This window comes from Bactrocera tryoni, chromosome 2 (genome assembly GCF_016617805.1).
Source record: "Bactrocera tryoni isolate S06 chromosome 2, CSIRO_BtryS06_freeze2, whole genome shotgun sequence".
NCBI lineage: Eukaryota > Metazoa > Arthropoda > Insecta > Diptera > Tephritidae > Bactrocera > Bactrocera tryoni.
Window position 1 is genome coordinate 35,916,403 of NC_052500.1, and position 18,917 is coordinate 35,935,319.

The 18,917-nt window shown below is 34.9% G+C and overlaps 1 protein-coding gene across 2 annotated transcripts in view; it reads left to right on the forward strand.

Annotated features, from left to right (window-relative positions):
• Positions 1-2,050: 2,050 nt before the first annotated feature.
• LOC120768214 (excitatory amino acid transporter) overlaps positions 2,051-18,917 on the forward strand; it is a 30,938-nt gene continuing 14,071 nt past the window's right edge. The window contains exons 1-3 of one of the 2 annotated variants that reach the window (XM_040094785.1): positions 2,051-2,558; positions 3,918-4,276; positions 14,930-15,109. In XM_040094785.1, coding sequence (XP_039950719.1) covers positions 14,947-15,109 — 163 coding nt within the window. In that variant the 5' untranslated portion in view covers positions 2,051-2,558; positions 3,918-4,276; positions 14,930-14,946. Of the gene's footprint in view, positions 2,559-3,917; positions 4,277-13,533; positions 15,110-18,917 lie in introns of those variants that run through there. The other variant, XM_040094784.1, reaches the window with a different exon arrangement.

Genomic DNA, 18,917 nt, shown 5'->3' on the forward strand with positions numbered 1-18,917 from the left:
CATGTATGTGGAGATGTGTGTTTGCGTTTTGGCGCAATTGTTAGCTTATTATTTTTTCTCTACTCGCGCGTCATTAATGAGCTTAAAATTATACAAGTATTAACATATTGGCTGTGATGATGTCGTGAGCCCTTTGCTTTGGTAATTTGCCAACAACAATCGTAGAATAAAAGCACCCAGTCGAAAATGAAGTGAGGACCAAAGCAATAGTAGCTAAGGTTGTACTGACTATCATATCAGAGGTTGGCACTGCAAATTTAAGAGGTTACATGGGTTTCCTCGGGTAAAAAAAAGTATTTTTTCAACAAATTTTTTCTCACATAAAAACTAAATATTTTATTAGAATTTTTTGTTGTTACAAACATACACTATTAACAAAGAAATTCTGAAATTTTTAGACTTATTTACTTATTTGAAACCCGGCCATTGCGACGCCATTTCTAGTGACCCCTCGGAAAAAAGATGAGTCCGTTGGCAGGATAACTCCATACGTGATCATTTAAAGTGAAAAATGTGTGTTTAGTTAAAACCTTAACTTAAAACTTGGAAGAAGGAAAAAAAACTTTAAATTGGATTTTTGACAGACATTTTTACAAAAAAATTAAAATTTTAGTGAAATTCAGCGACATTTTTTTGTCATATAATTGTAATCGGAAAAAAATTCTTCATCCAAGTCTTTAAGAATTGTATCTCAAAGACATGTGCAAAATTTCATGAGGATCGGTTGTGTAGTTTTCGAAAAATCTTGCCAACCGACTTCAAAAACACGGTTTCTAGAAAAACACGTTAAAGGCGACGCGCTTAGCCTAGCTAGCCTCAAGCGCACAAGTTTTCAAGGTTGTATCTCCAAAACTATTACTCGGAGCACCTTCAATATTTTGTAAAAAATCGATTTTTTGAAACCTGTAAACCCATGTAACCCCTTAAGCCATGAAACTTTAAAAATTTATCAAAAAAATTGCTACAAGAAAGCTGAGTTGGGTTATTATATATAATATATAAATTACTCGTATTTAATATTTTTTTGAAGAATAAGAAGACTTGAATATTAGTAAAAGGGTTTTGAAAATCAGCATTTTATATAACAAATATTTGTTCTATTCCCTGCAGAGACTTTTCCGCTAGTCGTTATTTACGAGGGTGGTTCGGCAACTATTTAGTCCATTAAAGACAAATTTCTACATGGCGAGAATGGAAGCAAAAAAAAATTCGTATAAAGGAAAATATGGAGATCACAGTGGATAGAAGTTGCCCAGTTCATCCAATTCGGCTACGTGATGAAGGAGGCATGAGTCGGTGTATCGTCATTGTGGAAGAGCACATGTTTTTTTGTCATCTCTTCTCCGCTATTAATGTAAACTTTGCGGTTTCTGGAGGCTTCTACTGCCACAGTCAATTGCCGTTCTATTAATGCGAGATCGAGTCTTTAGTAGTAACCATTTTGAGGAACGCTGGGTAAGGCCCATCAAAAAACGAGGAAATACTACTATGAAACTTGTTAAACCAAACTTTGGATTGTCGGTTCAATATCAAATATTAAATTATATGCCGTACTCGATTCGACTGAAATTTAGACAGTAGTCATTTATGACAATATGCTACCGATAATATATTTCTGTTTTGATAATAGCCCAATCGGGTGGTAAGGCCAAGGCATTATCGGACAACCCTAGTGGGCATTCACATATACATATATTTTTGCGGTAATAGCAGTACGGGTACACGTGTGATTGTATTCGCTGAGAATTTGTGCTAAATTTAATTTAATACTCATTTTAAATATTGTCGGCAGCGGCCAATTGCACCCTTTGCTAGCGTCAACCCCCAGACATTTCACTCTACTACAGAGACGATCACAGTGCATTCGCACATTCATACATTTCTTCATATATACATATGTATATTGTGTTCTCCATCTGCAAAAATTACGACCACAACTTTACCTCAACGGCTTAGCGTCATGCCCGCCGCTTCGACCACAAATGCGAGCAGTTCGGCCAGTCAGCCAAACAAAATTTCGTTCGATTCGCTTGCAGTTACACTTCAGCGCGATTTGGTGACAGTCGTTATCGTCGTCGTCGTCGTAGTTCGTTAAACGCATCTATTTGCTTACAGCTCAGCCAATTTCCTAGGCTCTTGCTCCGATCCGTTGTTACAAAACACGCAGCGTTAATTTTACTACACGCAGCACCAAAGCAACGCCAATTTTCGCATTTGATTGGCGCGTAATTTCTCACCGTTTGTTTGTTTTGATAACTTGTGCGTGGAAATAAATTTCTGAGCAACCTACACACATACACACGCAAGCACGTCACGTTGTAACAAGTGGAAAATTAACTTCCTTATATTGCGTGTGATTCGATCGGCGGTCGAGAGTTTTTTTATTCTTGAAACAGTGGAGCAAAGCGCTTACTTTAAAGCGAAAAGTCGTGTGACGCGCATCATATCGACGCAGGCAAACTTAGCGTATGTCCTGTTAACTGGAACTCAAATTTACCCAAAGTGAATCTTGTGTATCATAGTGGATAAGTAAAGCTTTTCTTCGGCTGAATTCAAAGGTTAGTTTTAGCGCGGCGGAAGGTTTATAATACTGTAGTTTGCAATTAAAAAAACTATTTTAAGCCAAAACCACAAAAAAGGATTTTAAATTGATTTGCAACGCTTAGGCGCGAACATTATATTTAAAGGACTCGGCCTGTCTATAGACTCTAAAATGACTTAAGTTTGACACTTTATTCGGGGAGTAAAGAAAACGGATTCGAAATTCTTTTTTCAGGCTTTATTAAACATGTATTTGAGTGTATATACATTTATATTGATATTTTGATAAACAGGGACAACATTCAAAAACACCTTTTTCAAGATCTCGACGGTATTTCTACGAATAGGTGCTGTCTTAAAAAAAATCCATGAAAAATGTCAGTGAAGTACGTGCGTTTTATGCTTTACAACAAATTTTCAAAAATTGTGCAAATTGGCGGACTTAAAAAAGGTTTAAATTCTTAAATAATATTAAAAATCAAAAGTGGTTTAATAAATAATGATAGTATATCTTTGAGTATCGTTGCCGACCAATTTTAAATATGAAGTTTCGAGAAAAACGCGTTTAAAATTTTCCATTCTGAAGTTGTATAATTTTTGTTAGAAAAAAATTGTTCCATTGCGATTTTTTAATTGTTCTAAAATAGGCTTAATCTTGATCGATTGCGAACTGCTCGATTACAACTGATTTCATAATCAAATCCTTTTCGAAAATCTTGTTCTATTGAAGGCTTTTCATCTGACATTTGAACAATGTAGACGGAAAGGAATGAAGTGAACAGGTACTAAAATACAAATATACCTAAATCAATTGTATAAAAAATGGAAGCTATAAAGTGTATCGAAGAATTGTCAAAACATGATTTTTTTACTTCAAAAGCCTAAATTTCTCTAATGTCGGGTAAGACATCCAAAATGAAAATATTTATAGTTTCAACTCCTAATGGTTGTAGTTCCACGCTTAACGGCGCTAGCAATGCGTCGGTATTAAGAAGAATGCTAGTGCCGAAGGAAATAATAAATCAATGTGTTTAACTCTCCGTCAACTGTGCACAATGGTGATTTAGTCGACAAATCTATTTTTGGCTGCAAAAATTACATTTTGTCTTATAAAAATTTTAAAAAATGTTATTAAGTATCCTTATAACATTTGAAAGTGAAACTGAAATCCAATGTGTAGAACCCGATCATCCAAGTACCTATCCTCTTATGTAAGCAAAAATAGGTCCCATTAGTTTCAAAGTTATTTTTTGTTTATATGAGTAACTAAGATAACAGTTTGGCGGCTCCAGTTAATTTTATTTTGACAACATACAATGCTTACTACTTAAAACAAATTCTTAACAATATATTTTCTTTGTATTGTGTTGTTGCAGTAAAACCTCTACAACGGCTACAGCGGTGCAAAGAATCTTGAAGTTGTTGATGCAACTGCAGCACAAATTGCTGCGGAAACTAGTCAGTCTGAGTTCGGTGGCGATACGTTAGTTCTGTTAGAGCCACGTTCCGTTCAAGAGTATTAGAAGCGTATTTAAACGACGAGAGCGTCAAGAGAACGCGAATATTATAAATAGAACGGTTTTATCAGTTGACTTGCATTTGAAAGAAGCGACCCATTAAGAGGAAAGGAAAGAGCAAAAACACCGCGTAAGGTGCAATATCGGAATTATCTTCACTTTTATTCGTAGAGCTGCAAAAATTGCGAAACTGGGTAAATTGTGGTTAGTCGTTAAAGGTATGTGGCGGCATAATATATTATTGTATGTTGATTAAAGTGGCATAAATGTGTACAAGAAGGGAAGAGAAAGTCTCCTTCTAATTACTTTTGACGTTTCGTAACTTTTGTTAATATTAAATAACTGAAAATTTAACGATTTTTTCTTATTTTCGAATATTTTTTAAACAAAATGGGTAGAAGGAGATTGCAGAAAACTTTATTGCAAAGTTATGTACATTTTAATGAAGAGGAAGCACTAATATTTATTTCTCGTGTAATTATAAATTCAAAATAACAATATTTACTACTACATAAAATGAAAATAAATATCGTGAATTTTGAATTGCTTTCGTTTGAGGACGCCAATAATTTGGCCTAACTTCCATCTCGACTTCAAATCCAAAAATGCACAGTGATTTTTGTTTATAGATTTTGTTACCTTGTTCGATTGATTCATTGAAAATAATTTTAAGACTACGAAAATATTCTAGCTAGGAACTTGCTGGCGTTTGTTGCGGTTACGGACGCTTTGGATGACACTCTCCAGACATAAATTCAGCGGGCTGCCATCATATTTTTCAAAAGCGCTGTCGAAAATTGTTATTATTACGTATGATTAGTGGTAGATTCTCCTCTGTAAGTCGGTTTCCCGTAACACTGATCAAGTCACAGTTTTACATCATCGAAGTTTTTAAACTCATTTCCATTGTTAACAAAAGCAGCATCGTTTTTGAACCAATAATTTGGAAACGAAGCGAATTTAGTTTCAAAATTGATAATAATTTTATTGTCCGTGATTTCGATATACCAATTTCATCAATATTTGTTAAACTGCGACACCTTATCAAGGGTACTATGTGAACAATATCGACAAACTCATTTATTTTATGAACCATTACTAATTCAAAACATTCAATGAAACTCAAAACTTGTTAGCATCGATAAAATCTTTCTGAGTTGCATAGCTATTAAAAAAATCAATACTCCAAAAATTTTCGATCATTGTATTTCTAATATATATATTTTACCACAAAATTTAAAGTGATGTGAGGTTTCTAGTTAATTGAGGAGATCTACTAATTTTAATGTAGCAGAAGGTAGTTTTAACGGGCGGTTATAGTATGTGAACTAATTCATAAAGACTTTTAACTTAATAATACTACAGGGTCCGGCTCTCGAAGTGCAACAAATTAAAAAAGCAATAAATTCGGTTTGGAAAATTATTTTTATTTATTTTAAAGTACAAAATGTGTGAAAATAATCATAAATTCAGGACCTTTTTGCCTTAAGGGGGTACTCTGGTCTAGAAGCATGAATTTCAGGTAATTTTTAAAGTGTCGTAAAAACAAGGCAATTAATAGTTTTATTATCTATTTTTTTTATCAGTTATTTCTTAATTTTAGAAGAGTACAGAAAAAAATTAAAAACTGAAAAAAGTAAAAAATTTCTAAAATTATGAGCTGACGAAGGGGGGGGTCTCTAAAAATTTCCACGTGACCATACGCATGATTTCAACCCTCCTAGTTGTCTGAAACCAAAAAAAAAAGATTATTTTATTAATCTAGAATAATGTCGCAATGGCCGGAACTACGGAAAAGTGGGAAAAATTTTTTTTCACAAAATGCCTTAAAAAAATGTTTTTTTGGATCACTTTTCTGACTATTTCGAATTTTTTAAAAATAATAAAAATAAAAATTTGGGGATGGGGTAGTTCCAACCATAGACAAGCCTATAAAGAAGACTCTATAAAAATTTCAAGTAAATTGGTCCAGTAAAACCTGAGAAATCGTGGGCATCGTTCCGAAGAAGTCAGTTTTGAGAAAAACTTTTGTTCGATTAGTTCCGGCCGAACCAGTTTGAATGCCGGTTCAGAAAAATGCCTATAACTCCGAAAATAATTTGAATTTTGAAAAATCCTCCTGTACACTTATTCTTGAATAGTTAAACTTTGAAAATATAAAAAAAAAAATTGATTTTTTTTTAAATTCTAGACCAGAATACCCCCTTAACTATGGCCTTGAGACGGTCAAATAACGAATCGCAAGCTGCCCGTATGTGATTTGCCGGTATTTTGTCCCACTCACGGACAATGGCTTTCTTCAGCATCTCGAGACTGCTGTATTTTTTACCTCGGGCCTTACTCTCCAAAATGGCCCAGAGAGAATAATCCATTGGATTCGCATCTGGAGAATTCGAGAGCCATTGTGTGGTCGTAATGAAGTTCGGAACGTTGTATTTTAGCCATTCTTGGTTCACTCGCGCTTTGTGAGACGGTGCTGAGGCTTGTTGAAACGTCCAGGGTTTGCGACCGAAATGTTTGTTTGCCCATGGCTTCAAAGCAGCCTAAAGAACACTTTCCCGATATTATGTCGCATTTACTTTGAGGCCAGGCTCGATGAAAATAATTGGATAATTGGTTTGATTGGCACTTCGTCCGGGATTTCGCTCAAGTCGTTTCTTACTTCCCGAACCATCTCACGTGACGTTGCAGTCTTTTGATGACCACCTCCATGGCGTTTTGCGATGCTACCAGTATCATTGTAACGAGCGATGGTGCGATTAACAAAAACAAAAATTCACATTAAGGTGTTTGAGCTCACAAACAATTGCTGGCTGTGATTTACTATTACGTTTGAATTCCATCGCTGATCACTTTTTTTCGTTCACTTTTGGCAAAACGCTTTTGTACACTTGTGAACAATACTCCAAACTGTCGTTCAGCAAATTTAAAAACAGCTGATTCCAGTGCGACAGCTGCGCGAACGGTCTGAAGTTGGTTACACTTCGAGTGCCGGAACCTGTACAAAGACTTCTTTAATATAGTTCATATATTCAGAAAAGCGTGTTTCCTAAAGTTGTGGAAACTTTTAAGCAGTAAAAGGGCGAACCCTGTGAAAATAAAAATATCTCAAATAATTTTTTATTGTCGCCTTTAATATACTCACTGGCGAGACTTATATTATAATATAGAGATATAAACGCACTGTTAAATTGTTTTTGGTTTCCCCACATTTCCATTGGGGTCATTGCAAATCGATAAAATCAGACTTTCCCACTTTTAACTTAAAAAGTAAACTTTCCGCGTAAGTCAAATAGCTTAGTCAGCTGACATTCCCACTCGTTTTCGTTTTCGTTTTCATTTTCGAAAGAAGGTGGAAAATATGAATATTACAATTAAAACTGCGCGTCATCAATTTGTTGTTTAAATAGTTAACTTGAAGAAATCAATATCAACTGCTCTTTTGTGTGTTCCATAAATAATAAAGTACTTCTGTGACTCGTGCTAATACTAAGTGCCCACTTGTCTATAAACTGTTTATGTATTTGTGTGAAATTTACGAGGTACACGGAATTGCATGTACAAAAATGTGGTTGACCCCACTTGAACTACGAGTGCGTGCGCGAAGAAAGGAAAAGTAGTAAGGACGTTAGCTTTGGAGGACTCTTTGCAGACATAAAAAATACTGAGTTAACTGTTGTTGCTTTGATTCTGGCTTCTACGTCAGTAATGAATTGTCACTCACGTGTAGTCGAATAGAATAGGAAGTCAGTTGGAACAAGAAGGAATAGTATGTATATTTTATTGTTTGAAGGTGAAGTGGTTCCGACAGATGGTTTTGGATTTTAAAAATTGAAAAAGTAATTTTAGAACAATAATTTTTTTTAGTTTATGTTGATGATTGAAAAAATTGATATCAAAACTGAATTATTTTATGAGCAGGTGTCAAAAGAATGTACAACTAAAATACGATGTCTTGGAATATATAATATGTACTAATGTTGCGAATCGCTCAGAAGGCGAAACAAATTCTCCATTGTTTTAGTTTAATAGACTTCGGTTACTGTCTTTTTTCACGAACCTCACTTGTTTAGAAGTCGCTTTAAACTGTCAATTTTTCTCCTCCCTATCTGCGCACTGCTCTTTTATCAAAAACATCACATCTATAGGCAACAACAACTTCAATACAAGAGAGTATGTAGATATCTCATCAAAGTGGCATAACCGCTGGTTTTGTTTCGTTAGTTTTGCTTTGCATAATTTTGGGTCAGTTTTACCATAAAAACAAATATGGTTTTTTGGCAAAGGTCTGGGTATTACTGTCTTCATAAATAAAAACCATCGAACTTTTAATAAATGATGTTTTTTAGACATGTGGTTTTCTAAAAGAAATTAAACAAATATAATTTAATTTTATTTCCAAGAACTTAACGTCACTATAAAGCTAATGGTTCGCCATTGTGTTTTAAAAGCAAGTGACCGTATCGAAAAAAATCCCAGCCAAAACACAACTTTCGCAGGAATTTAGCGTCCTTTGTCATTAATTATGCCCCGAATGTTTTCATCTAAAATGCAAAGACTAAGATTTCATATAAGTATACTTAGAGGTCACGCCCCAGGTTGTTTCGTTGGCTGTATGCCATGTAGGGCCGCATTGTTGGAATCAAAGGTCGTCCACATCAACATCCTCCAATTCAGGCACGAAAAGTCACTAATCATGGTTTTAAGGCATTCCCCATTGACTGATGTTACAGCTTCATTTTTGCAAAATATTAATCAATGATTCCCTCTGCTCACAGAGCACACCGATGAGTGATTTTTTGAGGATGTAACGGCATCTCAACAATTGCTTGTGGAATGTCATCAATCCAAATGTGAAAATGAAATATGTTAATGCCACCAAACGTAACCTTCATCAATAAAAAAATTTCTTGTGAAAATCGGTGATCACTTCGATCGGCCCAACAACTAAACCTGCGACGCCCTTGAAGGTCCTCGGCTTCAATTCTTACACGAGTTCGAATTTGTAAGCCTGCAAACCGAGATTCTTCAACATAATCTTCCAAAAAAGGACGAGCACAGCTACACGTGTTGTGCGCCATGACGGAAGGACTCATTCGGGTCTTTTTGGATACTCTACTCCACAGAAGCAACAGCGTCTTCGGTGCACACTGTACGGTGTCTCTAAGAATGCACATTATTCAGTAGATTAAAAGTGCGAAACCGATTCATGGTTGCTCGAATTTCAGACTCTGTCGATATGTTATACTGTCGATCGATGCATTGAGCGAACAGAACCATTATTTTGGTAATAAATTTTGACGATATGCAAATTTTGTTTCGAAGTAAGTCTATTCTTTATGAAATGGCAAACCAAACTGAGTACAAATCAAGTAACAACTGTCTGCAAGACCAACTCCCAAAAAAGTATGACCTCACTAATACAGTTATGTTGATTATAATTTTACGTTTCTTAAAACGATCTCTATTTATATTAAAAAAGGATTCTAAAAGAGATAATAAGCAAGTTTCATAAGAAAATTAATATTTTAAATTTCAATCTTTTCTAAATAAGCTGAAACTACCGGATTCTCCTGTGGTAAAAATTTTGTCCGTCGAATATTTTTGGAAAATTTAAATATTTATATTTATTGTTGTGGCACGTGTGGTTAATTTCTCATCCATTTACCACCGAATTATATACTAGTGAATTTATCTGAAATATTTCAACTGTCAGAGTGTGCAAGGCGCTTCAATAAATTACTTTGCCAAATGGCAAAGAGTCAAAGAGAAGCATCATCGAATGAATTTTTTGTTTTGTTTAGTTATTCAAACGCCATACGTAGGTAAAAGTCATGCGATTCACAAATGGGCACTAATTTGCGAAGACGGAAAAACCAAAGAGCAAAACAAAAGTCAAAGCAAATACAAAAAAAGTTGGGCAACAACGCCGGCGTTGGGCAACCAAATCGATGTCAGAAGAGATTAATAACAATTAAAACTATTTTTAAATATTTTACATGCACCTAAATGCAATTTCAAATCTGCAAATAAAATGCAATGCGATGTGACGGCTACTTAATTTTGTTGTACAGGGTGACACATAATGATTCAACGATTCGATTTATGATGTCAATAAATTGTGTTCGGGTACTTAAGTTATTAATAATCGATTGAATATGAAAAATATTTGTTTTGGCTTGAGCTCACTTCCATTTTTTCTTTGACGTTCAAATTCTTATTGGAAGAACTATAGAATCAACTATTAAAGTTTTTTAAAAAGCATTTTTGAAAGTAGTCCACACGAATTATTGAGGTTATGATATATCTAAGTAGAACTCGGTAAGCATGTCGACATTTATATGAATTGAGTTATTGTTGAGTTATATATAATATTTTCCTAAACCAAATAGCCAAGCAAATAAGTAAAAAAAAAATCATAATAATAATTAAAATACCTCAATTGAACCATAAATCCAGTAATAAATCAATATCGACCAATTAAATTGACACAGAGGATCACAGAGTGAAGGTAAATAAGATACCTTAAATGAAATTTTGGTCCTCGATATGCAAACATAACATCAAAATCAAGAACGAGTCAATAAATTTTTTGAATGAAAAGGGTTATTATTACAAAGCTGTCAATAAGTTTTTTACGTTGTCGGTATTCAGATCTGGATGCATGGATTTGAGGTGCTTTTTCCGGTGCATAAACAAAAATGAAAAACTATACATTTTAAGTGCTCAGAATATAGTTTCAACATTATCGGCTGTAACAAGAGAAGGAGAGAGGGGAAAATCGGGTGCTCTGCAAAAATTTTTCCAGATTATTTTCTCCAATAACTCACTATAATTGTTGCCATTATGAAAATATTATCATTTCGTCACAGCGGTCATCATCAATTAAAAAAGAAAATGTTTTATACATTTGCATCAATGTTTCTTTGGGATACTTTGTCCGATCATTATCAAGTGTACTTGAGTACATACATATGTATGTATTATAATAGGTAGGTTAGGTGACACTGACTGACCTATTTGGACATGTGTCATCGTTAATGATGCTTATTTTCCATCTTCTCCTCCACATTGGTCGGTTTATTGTTCAAAATTACTTCGAGGTACTTGGTATGATCTACAAGGTGAATTTCAAAGTAAACAGGACTTTTTTAATCTAGTGCTACCTGGTGGCGCCATCTATATGTCGACTGGTGCGTTAGAATCTGCTATATTTATCGATTGTTCAGTGATGACATTTCATTGATTGGAAAAGAAGTTATTGCGTTTTAAGTGTCAGTGTGTTTGTGTTAACGGTGCGAAAATGAGCTTCGAACAAAGAGCCAACATTAAATTTTGTTTTGAAATTGGTAAAACTTTTACCGAAACGTTTCAATTGATGAAACAAGTTTATGGCGAGCAGAGTGCTCGAGTGGTTTCAACGTTTACAAAGTGGTCGTGAGGACATAAAAGACGATCAACATGTGGGCCAATAAAAATCCGTGATCGCCGGAAGTTCCATCGAAACTGTGCGTGAATGCATCAAAAATCAGCCGAAATCGTCATTGAAATTCATGGAAATGAAATGGAACATCTCCAAAACATCGATTTATTGCATTTTGACCGAACATTTGGTCTTACGAAAGGTGTGTGCACGGTTTGTTACGCACAAATTGACTGACGACAAAAAATTGCTCAGAATCTGTCTCATCGATTGACGCTTGTGACCAATTATTTCACCAAAAATCACATTTTAACCTTTAACTGCTCCCCATATTCACCTGATATGGTACCGTGCGACTTCTTCCTTTTCGGAAAAATGCATTTGCCCCTGAAAGGAAAGCGTTATGCAGACGTAGAGGACAGCAAAAAGTTGTATTAAAACAGAAGGAGACTATTTTGAATAAAATGAATTGATTTTGCCGAAAGAGACCATTTGTTCTGTTGTTTTTTTAAGTCCTGTTTATTTTCGAACGCATCTTGTATAGTGGTTAACCAATGGTTTAACCACAATGGTTTCCATGACGGGGCATTATATCTCCTTGCAAAGATTACCTTACATGCATTTACCTCTACATTAGCGGATAATGCCCGTTGGTGTGTGATTTTTAGAGCTCTATTCATTACCTTACTAATTGTGTCTAGGAACTTGCCGATAGTATGATGAAATTCAACTAGTTTTTCCTCAAAAAATATGACATCAATAAATTGATGGATCAAGGGTCTCGAATCATATAACCTCCCCGGCCCTGTTTTTTTCTCTAGACAGTGAACTATTACTTTTTGAAAATATACTTCATCATTTACTTATGTCTATATATTTGAAAATTTGGAGTCAAGAAAGAATAAGGAAAAGGAACGACTCTACTGCTTCTTCTTGGCATGGAAAAGCATAAAAGAGCTCAACCAGCTCCACGAGAGAGTAAGATGTCCGTATTTGTGATGGGACCGACACGCATATAGCTGTGCTTATACTAATTTCGCATGACATTTTTATATTTCAATCATAATGTCTGCCAATTGGCGACGGTACTATATCTGCTATAATCAGGGAGCAGAACTAAATTATTTGAAAATGAAAAAGGTTGGGTGTTATTAGTGTTTATTGTTGGCCCTGCTTTAGTTAGTTGTAGTTATATACCGACTTAGAAATCTAGCAATCTGGAAGCAACGGAAGGGTGTCGACACAAAATTTGACCAAAATAGTACTTTCTACGAAAAATAAACCTCATCTTCCTCTCTGAGCTATACTGAATATTATATATTATATGCTTCTATTGACATCTAGAACGAAAAATTGTTTTTGAGATTCTGGCACTACAATCTTTGGATTTTATCGAATTAACTAAGCAATTTAGGACTTTAGTATTAAATTTTAGTTGATACACACATTTGTAAAGCAAATTCCTTTAGCAAACCACCCAGATGGTTTTCTATATGAGTGTGGCAACAAATGATTTGAGATGCCAATCCAATTTAGCGGATCTATAAATGTCATTCCAAATGAAAGCTTGTCATTCACTCAAACTATTGATGTTTTTCAAATTGAAATAATTGTCAGTATTCTGAAAAGCAACAGATGGAGTGCGCCGGTATTAACAATAATAACAACATACGTAGTAAATGTTGTGAGCTTTTGAAAAGCAATGAAATGTTAATTAACAACAACGTCGGCATGCGCGAAACATGCTTACTGGAAAAAATCCACATATTGGGTTAAATGATATAATATTATACAAGTATTGCAGCGTAGGCACTTATGCCAACTGCACTAGTTAATTTTTGTTTTTGTTTTGTTCGAAAGCAGAGTGAGGCAACAAAAAATATGAAAGTAAGTTGGTATGACAGTTAGCACTTGTTTGCTATAAAATCAACGTTTTAAGCTTACGGTTTCCGCATAAAGCTCCACACGTGCTCACATCGATTGCTCCGTTGAGTTTATCCTGCTAAGAGAGTGACGTCTATAAAAGGCCAGACCGTGAGCATAGTTACTCTCATTCGGTTTTGCTATTCTGACTTGGACGGAGTTGGTGTTTTGCGAACCACAATTTTTGTGAAAATAATTACTGTGAAAAATTTTTTAGTCACACAGTCGGAAAGCAGGGAACGCGGGAGAAAGCTGTTGGAAATTTTAAAACAAAAAAGCCTAACTAAGAATTATAAAGAAATAATTGTTTTAAGTGGTTACAAATCAGACAAAAATTAGCGAAGTGTCGAAGGACTAGACGGTGCAACGCCCTTTTGTGTACCCACAAATCAACTGAGAAGTGCAAACATACTGATTTGGCCGACACTTGACACAGATTAACTGTGCAGGAGAACTGAAAATCGATTTTTTCGTCGGAAAATTCGGGTCTAGTGATACCAAGTGAATATTATTTGATTTTTTTCTTACTAACTCTAAAGAAATTTTGCTGAAAACTCGAATTTAATATTGTGACAGGTGCATTTCTACTTGCAGCTTCACTTAACTGCCCAAGTACTATAATAATATTTTGAAAGAATCTTTTCTATCTAAAAACACTTGAGTTTGTTTCAATTTAAATTTTCACTTCGAGTGTTCGTTGAGGTTTTATAAATAATTTTCAACAAAGTTTCCAAGTAAACCACAACAACGGAGCCAATACTAAAATTTCAATTGCTACTAGACGTACCGGACGAGTCCGCCTATACAACTGGGCGGCATTCACGTCCCAAAAAAACCACTCCGCATCGGTAGCCGTACAGCATTGAAATACGCCACACAAGCGTTATGTCAATTAACTGTCAAGTTAGCAACATCAATTGAATATAGCTCCGGAATCAATGGCGTACCTAATCAATATACTTAAATTTAATGTGAAATATTTAAAAAGTAATTAATAACCGTCAAATATATCTATATATAAACCCACAATAATAATTGTAACGAATTGTTCTCTGACGCACAAAGTAAAATCAGTAAAAAATAATAAATCCCTACCAAAAACAAAAATAATAATAATTAAACATGCAATAAACGAAAATAGAAACCTATTCCCCAATACGGATCAATAAACAATTACCTTAATAGCCAACGATAAGCCAAAGCCAAATAGGAAGATAAAGCAATTTGTAATTAGAAAAAAGGCAAACACAAAAAACCCCAGCCGGAGGTACCGACATTATCGATCGCCCTAGCTTAAATAGCGCATACAAGTGTGTATGTATCTACATTACCAATTGTAATTCAGTCACTGCGTACCAGTGTCGCTGTGCGAGCTTTAAATTTTTGTTTTCGGAAACCTTTTGCCCATTTCTCTTTCCTTCTGCCGCTGTACACATTTACGCTCAACGAATAGTGCATCTGTCAAAAGTGGCCAATTGGGGCAAAGCGTCCAATTATACAATGGAAAAATCTGAACAATTTTCAGATTATCTCTTTGCGAAAATGGGCCCGCCCAGTAGTACAACTGTTAATGGCACCGAACTGCCACCGAAGACCACGGAACGTAGCGGTGCACCACGTGAACTCACCGGCTACCGGAAATGGTTGCGGGAGAATCTCATGTTGCTGGTGACGCTGTCGGGTGTATTGTTGGGAGTCATTTTCGGTGAGTAGAAAAATAGTCATAAGTGCGTATTATAGAATACTATTAATCAACTATACTTTAGATTCAGTAAGTTTAGCGATTTTTGAGTTTAATTTAAAAAAAAATATAACGAAAAACTTCTAAATACAAAAATATACATAGAAATACGCACGACACTACTGAAATTCCCCTAACTCTATCATATACACTAAGATAAGGGATATTTACAAATAATTTTTTGATTCCTAAACAATTATCTAAGAGTTTAACGATATCACAATCAAATCACGGTTTTGTTGTTTCGATAGGTATTACTCCAATATCTTTTGTTGTATATCAATACAGTAATATTTAACTTATTTTATCAATTTGCGTGAACTAATTGTTCTTTATAATTATTTAGTTTATGTCTATTATTTTAATATTTTATTGATTTTATCTATCCTTTAAAATATATCTTCAACTAAATCATTCGAAACTATCTTTATTTGGATTCATACAGTTCGAATTCATTTAAACTTTTATTTTATTTGAATTAAACATTTGAAGTAGTAATACAGGTAGTAGTATTATTCAAAATATATTCTCAATATATGACTTCTTAAATCTATACTTTTGTTCTTTATGAATATTTTTTGCTTAAAATTATAGCGTCTAGGGTGTTACCGTTTTCCGTTCTTTTAGTTAAATACATTACTTAAAATTCATTTGTCAGGTTTCCAAAGGGTCTACACAAGAAAGGTGGACACAAAAGTGCTACACGACATGCCATAAATGGAACGAACTGTCAAAGTGTCTTATTAGTTGTAAACAAAGTACTCAACTTTCCTTCATTTCCGTGCATTCTAGTGGTCTTTTCTTCTCTTACATTCCTCATGACCTGTGATTATTTTTGTTATATTGATGAAATTAGAGTGAAATTGCATTTTAGTTGTCGAGAAAAACATGGAATTTTTACCACAACATAAGTGATAGAATTACTACCAGAAACTTTATATAAACTGCCAATTAAAAATCTTTTCTTGAAACGGTTTCGATGGTTCCTCTTACATATCTTCATGGAACATTTTGGAACAGAAAAACCCGAATCTTTGGCTTCAATCGAATTTAGCGTCCTTACATATATTTCTCAAATTCAATTGAATTATTAATTCGATATATCATAAAATTATCATATTTAATCGAAGAGAAAATAAATAATATATTAACTATTTCAATTGCCTAAAAAAAAGTTATGGATATGATATAATTGTTTATGAGCTTATTACGGTTTGACAAAATAAGCAGCGTAGTTTAATGTCAAGCAAATTTTAATGTGAAATTGCTTTAAGGCACGCCAAGTATTCATTATAACTACACTAACTATTCAGTAAGAGAATAAATATCTATGAATGTTTATCTAGAACAACTGAGCATTACTTGGAAAACTGATGACTGTGATGAAATATCATCACGAAATTTGAAGTGGGCATTACCTAAGGCAATGGTACAATCTGCGAAGAAATCATTCAGGTCGGACCACTATAGCATGTAGCTGCTATACAAACTGACTCATAAAATTCTTGTAAGGAATCTTGTGTATTTGTGTAGGGTATTATAGCTTCGGCGCAACTGAGGTTAAAGTGTTTTTGTTATTCGTTTATAATTTTCCTGAACAGTTGCCACAAGATGATGTAGTAAAACCGTTAAACCGGAGAAGTAGCGAGGCAACGATTTACACGCCATTAAATTTGCTAAAAATAAACGGTAATTGTCTAGCTTTCATTTTCTTTGTGTAGTTTGCCTTTATTCTTTGCTTTTTGTACAATTACTTGGTAAGGGTATATTGGATTGCATGTAGAAGAGTTTCTCAGTCAAAGAACATAAAAAATGTCTTAATTTTATTGGTTTCTCTTGTATACACGAACACTGTCAGGAAAATTACTTTCTGGTTAAACTCGGTGAAGGAAGTTGGTAACGAGTTCTGCTCTGAATAACTCTATTTGGAAGTAATCAAAAAATTGTGTAAAAAATAATTAAACAGTAGCAGAAGGCATATTCGTTAAAATCCATGACCACCTTAATGTCCCAAAAGTTATTGCAAAACTTTTCGCAGCTTTGTGGAAAAAAGAACGTGCTTAGTTTTGAACGCGTTATTACTAGAAATTGAATTTTGGGTAATTTTTGATGATTAATTTTATGAAGTGGCTGGTGAATATTGTAAGCAATGCTAAAAATGTTAAAGCTTATTTTGACTCGAAGCTATTTGAAATCATTTATGCAGCATATTTAAAGCAAAGTATCAATAATACAATTAAATCAGCAATCAATTAAATATATACAGGGTTTGTCCGGAAAGTAATAGGACTGATTTTCTTCCGCCGCGACAGTACTTCGGAGCGTGCGCGCACCGACTGGATTCGGTAGAGGGCGTTCCAGCTAATGAAGGAGCGGCTGGCCAGCTGTCTTTAAGCACCTGGAGGGTCAGGACAAACATTTTCGCGCGACGTGTTTCTGTGAGCGGTGCAAGCCGAAAATTCAGCGTTTGTTAGAGCAAAGATACGCGATTAAATTCTGTGTGAAACTCGGTAAATCTGCAACACAGACGTTTGATATGATCAAACAAGCTAACCCAGTTGTTGCTTTGGCAAGAAGTGGTGTGTTTCGGTGGCACCAGACCTTTTTGGAGGGCTGGGAAGAGGTCGCTGATGAATGAGCAAATCCAAAGAGAAAACGTTGCTCATTGTCTTTTTTGACATCAAAGGTATCGTCCACCATGAATTTGTTCCTTCTGGACAAACTGTTAACGTCAAGTTTTACGTGGAAGTTTTCAAGAGACTCAAACGAATGGTCAATCGGGTCCGACAAGACATCGCAGCCGATTGGAAGTTGCACCGCGACAACGCCCAGGCTTACACCGGTTTTCTTATTAACAGCTGCCTAACTAAGGCCGGCGCTCAAATGCTTCCGCAGCCGCCCAACAGCCCAGATATGCCTTTCCGGACTTTTTCCTTGCTTGAAAAAACCGATTAAGGGAAGCATTTTAAGATGACAGAGGGGATCGAAGCCGCATGCACCTCGGCTCATAAGGCTATTCTGGAGAATGCCTTCCGTGACGCTTTCAATGTTTGGAAATCGCGGTGGCAGCGCAGCATCATCATTTAAGGAATTTTAGCGATTGGTTCAATAAATTTTTTTTAATCGGCTCAGTCCTATTACTTTCCGGACAAACCCTGTATATAGTATATAAAAATCGTATGATATCGAAGAGCTTACTTACATATTTGGACTTCGAAGGTACTTAGCTGGAGGCATAATGCAGGTATCGAAAACTTTAGTAAGATGTTGATGTTAAAAAGAAAGCAGGCATTTTTGGAAATATTTAAATGAAGTCTTTTAATCGTCTAAATTGATATATTAGCTCTATTAGTATCATTAGATCGGGAACTTAGCGTTACTTGGGTCACAAAAATGGACTAAATTGCAATTATGCGATACAACTTTTTGTGGCATTCATGACAATTTGTCGTTAATCATAATCAGCTGTTTGAATATTTTAAAATGTATGGAATAAATATTTATAGAAAAAACGATCACGGATAAATGAACAACTGTTGACCTATTTCAAATTTGGCTCAGAGTGCCTATTTAACTAGGGCTACCATATCGGTCTCAGACAAAATCAGTCCCGTTGCATATGTATAAACCTTCCCCTCCTCCCCCACGCTCGTCACTCCACTGTGTATTGATTAAGGAGAAAATACGCTCGCAATTTGCGTTGGGACCAGGGATAGACAACAAATACTGAATTATTATCAAGATTTCGGTAAACGACTCAGCGCTGTCGTCA